Source organism: Coffea eugenioides, unplaced genomic scaffold (assembly GCF_003713205.1).
Source record: "Coffea eugenioides isolate CCC68of unplaced genomic scaffold, Ceug_1.0 ScVebR1_2823;HRSCAF=3924, whole genome shotgun sequence".
Taxonomy (NCBI): Eukaryota; Viridiplantae; Streptophyta; class Magnoliopsida; order Gentianales; family Rubiaceae; genus Coffea; species Coffea eugenioides.
Window position 1 is genome coordinate 67,374 of NW_020863345.1, and position 8,671 is coordinate 76,044.

The 8,671-nt window shown below is 40.3% G+C and overlaps 1 protein-coding gene across 1 annotated transcript; it reads left to right on the forward strand.

Annotated features, from left to right (window-relative positions):
• Window positions 1-5,437: 5,437 nt before the first annotated feature.
• Window positions 5,438-8,370, forward strand: LOC113757191 (the record flags this gene model as incomplete). Its single annotated transcript, XM_027300594.1, has 1 exon — window positions 5,438-8,370. A coding segment is annotated over exon 1 (2,933 nt), but the record flags the coding sequence as incomplete, so codon positions are not given.
• Between the last annotated feature and the right edge of the window lie 301 nt (window positions 8,371-8,671).

The following is an 8,671-nucleotide window of genomic DNA, read 5'->3' on the forward strand; positions in this document are numbered from 1 at the left end:
AAAAACTTATTTTCTGGTACAAAATAAGGAACTCCTATTCAGGATTTATCATTCTGTAATAGTAGGGTGCTCGAAAGCCAATTAGGGTTAAATAATTTAGGTAATCAAAATAGTTTTAATAGTATTCTTAATTGTTTATTTATTATTTTGATATATTTATAGCAATAAATGATGATATGTGCATAACATATGAAAATTAGAAAAAATGCAGCATTACCTTGTAGAAAAGATTCGCAATTAGATTCTCTCCCAACATAATTAGGTTCTTCCTGCAGATCTAGGTTAATGAGCTGCTGCCTCAGATCCATACCTTGAATCCACGAACCACAAAATAATGAATCCACACACAGTAGCAATTGGACGTGACTTTTGTTCCCTTTAGGGTTTTAGTAGTTTTTATTTCCTATTTTAATTTAACTTGTTGTAACTTATAAATAGGCATTTTAGGACTCTTGTATTCATTCCTTTATCAAATATTAATCAAACTTTGGTTGATTTCTACCAATTGTTGTGGGTTTTCTTACGATTCCGTACCACATCATTTTTCCAACCAAAATGTTTCTACAACATCTATCAACATGACGCTAAATTATTCTACATGTTTTATTACCGACAACTACAATTTCAAATACATGATAATCTAAAAGAATATGTGTTTACCATGATTATACAGTAGGTACAAGATATTAGAACCACTAGAGTTGGCCCAATAACCAAAGGAAGGTTATTAGAGTCTTGTGTTAATCTATGTTGTGCTTGCTTCCAAGAGGTAAAATAGTTAATTGATTAAATTATATTGCGATAACATAATGAGTTTGGTTTATAAAGTAGATGTGAGGGTCTCAAAATTTCATTAATTTCTGAAAATTAAAATAAATATTATTTAAACTTTGAAAATTATTAAATACTATGAATTTATATTTAAAAATGTGTATTTATATTATTAATGATGTTTTCACTTATATAAATGTTATATTTTAATTTACATGAATTTTCAAAATTTATTTGACGGTTCGCGTTCGGCTAAACTTTAAGTTGGATTTTCGCACTCCCATACGCAATATAGCTCTAAGTTGAACTATATGATATGTAGAGGTTATAAAAATATATAATTCAGTTGAGAAAATGCTAGATGAGGAATTTCTACTAGTAGATAAGAATTTCGCGCTTAAACGCGATTCAAATTCGAAATTGTCACCATTAATGGCATGCCCAAAAAGTCTTCAAACCTATACGCTAGCTTACCTTCATTTTCAACCCATCTTATCACCAACTACCAGCCGTTTCTCTTCTCTTCAAGCTCGAGCATCTGTTGCAAGAAGAGCTAAGAGCCACGGCCATTCCCAGCTTCCAGCAGCCCTCCATCTTCAACCATTCCCAAACCCAACGTTCACCTTCCATTTCCAGCTTCCACCTCCATTCTTGGCTGCTGTCTCGACCGAGCAAGGAGGAGGAAGATCGCTGCTGCTGCTGCCAGCGTTGTGTTGGACCAGGGGAGAAGGAGAAACCAGCTGCCATTTTTCTTTCCTCCAACCACAGAACCTTCCAAGCTGACTCAAAACCCCAGACCCAAGCTTCTCTTCACCTCAACGTTTGCTGCTGGGTTGTTGCTGTGGGTGGTCTGACCGAGAGAAAAACAGAGTGCAAGGGGTGCCGACTGACCTCAGTGATTCTAGGAGCGAACTTGGGGAACTAGGCACTTCATTTAGCTAGTAAACAACCACCAAAGGTAACCCAAAAACTTCCGCTTCATCCCCTTAGCCAAAATTTCAGATTTGTTACAGCTTTTGGTTCTTGAAGTTTTAGCTTGTCTTGGTGAAACATGTTGGGTTGCTGATCCTCTAAGCTAATGATTGATGAAGCTAGAGGTGTTTTATGTGCTATATGTATGTTTTGAGGTGGTTAAATGTTGGAAAATTTTTTTTAGAATGAAGCTGGGGTGCTGCCGAGAGAAAGGAAAATTTTCCAGATTTGTACCTGTTGATGTTTTGCATTTTTTGCTTAGGTAATGAACTGGATTGCTTGTTGGGAGGTTGGACTATTTGGTTGTGATTGTTATGGACTTAAAATATGAGTTATAAGTTGAAGATGGTTGAGCAAAAAGAGGAGAAAATTCTGCTCTGCTAAACCGAACCAGCAGGCCTGTTTTTCTTCCATTCTTTACCCGAATTTTTGAGCTGGATTTTGTGAAGTTATTGAGCTATTTAAATCATATATACGTTCACCTATATGTGTAGAGTAGTTTTGGTGAAAATGCAGCTTTGGTACAATGGGAAATTTCCTTGAAAAACCAAAGAGAAAAATGCCCCTTGAGCTGTCCGAAAAATTCTGGAAATTTCCAGATTTTTGGGCGAATTTGGGGTTTGGTTTTGACACGTTTTTGAACCATTTGAGCTGTAAATATGTTGACCTATATGTGAAGTATTGTTTGGGTAAAAATGTAGTCTTTGAGTAGTTGAAAAATCTTCGACAAATGGAAGAGGAAATGGACTTCTTGTACCAAATGCACTTGGAAATTTTTCCAGCTTTGCATGAGACATGTTAAATAATTTTCACGTTAACATGAACCCAATTTGACTTGTGTTTAGTTAAGGGGTGTGTATAGCTCAATTTGGGACAAAAATCTAGTAGAGTTTACGTTCAAAAAGTGGACCAAAATTTTATTCTTCACGACGCTACCCAAAACAGAAATTTTGTTTGAAATTAGAAATGATTTTTGACGTTTGGATTTCGTTTTGGTTAACTGTGGACTAAATTGTCCCGAAAATGTTTTCTAGCATTAACCTTCGTTACTAGGTCCACTTCGAGTCAATAACCTTGAATTTTATTAGACCAAATGTCCTATTTCGAGAAATATGCCAAATTTGGAAATTTTCTTGAAAACTCAAGTTTTTGCCTTCATGAAAATCCTTGAACCAAGTTGGTCAATGGAATTTAGCAAACTTAAGGAGTTTTCTATTTTATAGAAATTTCAACGACTAGTTTTACTTGGTTTATATGATTTCCTCTTAAAGGAATTTCCCAAGATATTTTTGGGGAAAATTAGAGGGGAAAATTCTTCTAAATAGTCAAATATGATTCTTCTCAACTTGTGACACCAAAGTGGTGTTAATTGCTTATATGACTCTAGAACTTGGTTATTGGAATATTTGACGAATTTAGCAAGTTTTTGGTTTTAAAGAAACCTTAAAATTTAATTTCACTCGAAATTGTGGATTTCACTTTGAGAAATCAATTAATGCTAGGTTGGGATTTTTGAGTGAAATTAAATGCTAGTTGACTCGAGTTAAATTCACCAACTCAAAAGTGGAAATTTATGTGAATTATTTGTATGATTTTAGGAGTTGGTGAAGAGCACAATCTCGATCAAAGTTTGCAATTCTAGACTCTTCACTTGAGGTGAGTGTCTCTTGCATGAATCGTGTTTAACTGCTAGTTGAACTACTTGTTAAAAGTACTTGCTAGAGATATCATGAAATGTTATATGCTATGTGATTTCGTGAAATATCACAAGTACAAGTGTTGCAATGTCGATTGGAGCGGGGTCTCGTCGACTAAATAAACCAAACGGATGTACGTACCACGCTCTATTAGAGTGGGAGGTACCTCTCTGCCGTCTTGGTAAAAGTGCTTGCAAAAAATTCGTGTTGGAGTCGGGCCCGAAAATAAGGGGAAAGTCGTTGCTAGGAGACGTGTAGATTAGGGAAAATGTCTACATGGAGATTAGGTAGTGAAAGTTGACGGAGTGTCAACTACTATATATTACCTGATCAAGTGCGAGGACTTTGGCTCCTGAGAGCCCCGTATCCTTTTCTTGCCATGTTACTTCGTTTTTCCTAAATTGTTAATTGCTTACTCGTCCATTTGTACTTGTTAAATTGCCCTATGTGAATTGCATGTTTCGAGGCGTCACTGAGCTATTGGCTCATCCCTTCCAATTTGTTTTCCTTGACAGGTTCTGTAATGCATGAAGTCTTGGAGAACTAGAAAAGAAATGTTATATTTTGAATGCCCACTTTTGTAATCGTACTTTGGGAGATACTTTAATATCTTTTGGATGATTTTCTTGTGCCTTTGGGAAAATGTGAATCCTGTGGTGCTTCTGTGCCCTGAGTTAGGAATTTTAAATTGTATATTAAGTATTTTAAACTCGATGTTTTCGTTGGTACTTGGAATTGTATTTTCGGGCTGTATAAGTTGAATTGTATGATTTATTTAAGTACTTAGCATGCTCGAGAGTAAGGTTTATTTTCAATTTATGTTTGGTGATATTAGTTGCTAGAGTGAGTGAGTCCTGGCGAGAGCTAGGCAGGCGACCCGCCAACCCTTTGGTTCGCCTTAGGGGGAAGTGGGGCCGTCACAGGTGGTATCAGAGCATTAGGTTAAAACGTATTTGGGAGAATTGTTAGGTATTTTATTCCTAGAAATAGGAATGAGATATTTAGATATATTTTAAGTGATAATTGATCAAATTAATGGTGCTAAGGTTTAACTTTGAAAGTTTTGGCTGTTTTGTAGGTATGGACAACCCTAACGGGAATGGACATGCTGCTAATGGTAACGGGCACGCGAATGGTCACGCGCCGCCTCTTAGGCCTATATTTTACCAAGTTCAGGGTGGTGGAGCTCGTGGTCAGTACTCGCCCGACACCAGGGTTCCTAGGTGTGACTGTAGGTTGACCTTCTCTTACCCCAACACCTTGGTTCTGGCTATAGACGATGAGCGTCGCCAGTTGGTGAATTCCAACCTGGCCCTGATTCAGGACGTGGATGAGTTAGGTGCCATGGTGACTCATCTGCAGAATAGGGTAACAGAGCTGACTGGACGGGTGATAGAGGAGAGAGCAAAGGCTGAGGCAGACCGTGAGGAGCTGCAGAGAGCAAGGGATAGCATGGCTAGGATGAGAGACATGGTTCGTGAGCGAGCTTTTGGGATACTAGCGGATGCTACCATGCTGGTGGATGAGGTGATGGACGAGGCCTCAGAGGTAGCTCCTAGTGCTGAGGAGGATCCAGAGGAGGACCCGGAGCAGGATCCAGAAGAGGATCCTGATGAGGGGAATCCATCTGATGGTCCCGCTGAGGACTAGGCTTAGTTAGACTCTCTTTTGACTTGTAATTTGTAAACATTGGTTGGGATGGTGCTAACTCTTGGACCATTGTATTTTTGTAACTGTATGGCCTGCTTTTGTGGTGTTGCACTTCTTTTGATTATGAATGACTGGTTGCACCTGGTAGCACCTTTGTGCTATATTTTGTAAAATCCCAACGAAGTGCTAATTGTAGGAATTTCGAATGTTAATATATGTGTTAGTTGTGGTTATTTTTATCGTTCTCAAGTTGATTTTCATATTACATAATTTTTCTGCGTTGTTCTTTAATTTCACATAAATTTCTGCATACTTACCTTTCTTTCTTGCATTAGGCATAACTAGGTATGGATCATCGTGGTAGAGGCCGAAGTCGAAGTCGAGGTCGAGGTCGAGGTCGAGGGAGACGAGTTGAACCCCTTCGTGATCAAGGGGGCGATAGAGCGTCGGAAGTGAACCAAAATCGGGGACCCGAGGGCGGGGGCGGAGATCAAATGGCCACCGCTATCAATAGGATAACCGAAGTGCTAGAGCGTTTGACGGACCGTCAAGGTCCTGGACCAGTGCATCAACAACCTGGTGGGCAGGTAGATACTGAAGATAGGGCCTTGGAGAGGTTCCTAAAGTTTGGGCCGCCTAAGTTTCAAGGTGGGCCAGAGCCTGAAATAGCTGAGGGATGGTGGGAGAGAATATCTGATATTTTTGCCACATTGGATTACACTGAGACGCGGAAAGTGACTTTTGCGTCATTTCAATTTGAAGGAGCTGCACGGTCTTGGTGGAATCTAATTAAGGATAAGTGGGATAGAGACCGTACCCCTAGTACTTGGGCAACCTTCACCCGTGAGTTTAATGCCAAATTTCTTCCACCTCTAGTCCAAGAGAAAAGGGAGGATGACTTTATTAAGTGCAAACAAGGGGCCATGAGTGTAGCAGAGTATGAAACCAACTTTACTAAATTAGCCCGATATGCCCCTGACCTGATAGCCACTGAGCAGAGACGCATTAGGAGATTTGTGCAAGGGCTCAATGTGGAGATTCAAGAAGGGCTAGCCACTGCTCAAATTAGCACGTATAGTGATGCCGTAGAGAAAGCTCAGAGGTTTGAGACGGCTAGAGCCCAATCTAGGTCATTCTTTGCTAGGAAAAGGAATGCCCCTAGTGGTAGCAGGGACCCAATTTCTACAAGTGCCCCACCGCCTAAGATGGGTAGAGGAACTGGAGTAGTGAATATCCCTAGTGCATCGAGAGGTGCTTTAGCAAGGGGTGCTGGAGCTAGAGGCCCTGGGGCGAGAGGATCTGGAGTGAGAGGAGGTCAAAGTGGAATGGGACCTCCTAGGAGTGCTCCACAAGGTGTACAAGTGTCAACCCCTCAGATAACCTGTGGTTATTGTGGAAAAGCCAATCATACTGCAAATGAGTGCTGGAGAAAGGATGGCAAGTGCCTCAAGTGTGGAAGTGCTGAGCACCAAATTGCTAATTGTCCTAGGATTTCCGAGAATGGGGGAAGCCAAGGAGGTGCCACAAGTTCTAGGCAAACTGCTTCTGGAGGGAGTCGGCCAAAGGTCCCGGCCAGGGTTTATGCCCTAGATAGTCAACCTGCACCTGACCCTTCGGAGGTAGTCGAAGGTACACTTCCAATCTTTCATCGATTAGCCAAGGTTTTAATTGATCCCGGTGCGACTCATTCGTTTGTTAATCCTGCTTTTATGTGTGGAATTGATGTAAAACCTGTACGATTACCCTATGATTTGGAAGTTAGGACTCCTACGGGTAATAAGAGCATGCTCACTAGTTTAGTGTATAAGGAGTGTGAATTTTGGGTTGGGGAGCGAAAAATGCTAGTTGACTTGGTGAGTTTGGACCTTAAGGGGTATGATGTGATTATAGGAATGGACTTTTTGTCTTACCACCATGCTAAGCTAGATTGTAGAGCTAAAGTGGTGGAATTTTGCATCCCAGGTGAGGCAACTCTCAAGCTAGATGTAAGGGGTAGATTAGCTTCGTCTGCTTTGATTTCAGGGATTCGAGCTAGGAAAATGCTTCACAAGGGAGCCCAGGGTTTCTTAGCTTTCTTAATTAACGCCCCTAGTGATCAAGTGAAATTAGAAGATGTACCAATCGTGCAAGATTTTCCCGACGTCTTCCCGGAAGAATTAACATCTCTGCCACCTGAAAGGGAGATAGAGTTTAAGATTGATTTGGTTCCAGGAGTAGCCCCAATTTCAAAAACTCCTTATAGAATGGCTCCTGCGGAGTTGAAAGAACTAGAGATCCAGTTGCAGGACCTACTAGAAAGAGGTTTTATTAAGGAAAGTGACTCACCGTGGGGAGCTCCAGTTTTGTTTGTAAAGAAAAAGGACGGGAGTTTGAGATTGTGCATTGACTATCGAGGTTTGAATGAGGTGACTATTAAGAATAAGTACCCTTTGCCCTTGATTGATGGATTATTTGACCAATTGCAAGGATCGGTGGTGTACTCTAAGTTAGATTTGAGACAAGGGTACTATCAATTGAGGATTAAAAAGGAAGATATACCTAAGACCGCTTTTAATTCTCGATATGGGCACTTTGAGTTTGCGGTAATGCCTTTTGGGTTAACCAATGCCCCAGCTGCTTTCATGGATCTAATGCAGAGAATCTTTAAGAAATATCTGGACCAATTTGTGGTGGTATTCATAGATGATATTCTAGTATATTCTAAGACCCGAGAGGATCACGCCAAGCACTTGGAGATAGTTTTACAAGTGTTGAGGGAACACAAGCTTTACGCTAAGTTCAGTAAGTGTGAATTTTGGCTGGAAGAAATTTCTTTTCTGGGTCATAGAATTTCTAAGAATGGAATTGCAGTGGATCCAACTAAAGTGGAGGCAGTTACTTTGTGGAAACAACCAGAGAATCCAACTGAAATTAGAAGTTTCTTGGGATTGGCAGGTTATTACCGTCGTTTTATAAAAGATTTCTCAAAAATTGCTGGGCCAATGACGGAGTTAACTAAGAAAAACCATAAGTTCATTTGGAGCCCTAAATGTGAAGCAAGCTTTCAAGAATTGAAGAGGCGATTGACTACGGCTCCAGTGTTAGCCCTACCTGAGGGAGTTGATGGGTATGTAGTATATTCCGATGCTTCTAAAGAAGGGTTAGGCTGTGTTTTAATGCAAAAGGGAAAAGTTGTGGCCTATGCTTCTAGGAAATTGAAACCCCATGAGATGAATTACCCGACCCATGACCTAGAGTTAGCCGCTGTTATTTTTGCTTTGAAGAAGTGGAGACATTACTTGTATGGGGTGACATTTGAGGTATTCACCGACCATAAGAGCCTTAAGTACTTGTTTTCACAAAAGGAGTTGAACTTGCGACAGAGGCGTTGGGTAGAATTTCTTGAGGATTATGATTGTTCAATCAATTATCACCCTGGGAAAGCAAATGTGGTTGCAGATGCACTAAGTAGAAGGGCTCAAGTAGCGGGTCTAATGGTGAGAGAATGGGATATGTTAGAAGAAGCGAGTGGTTGGAATCCTCGTTTAGAAAAGTTGAAAATCTTGTTTGGAAATCTATCCTTAAAATCCCCTTTGTTAGAA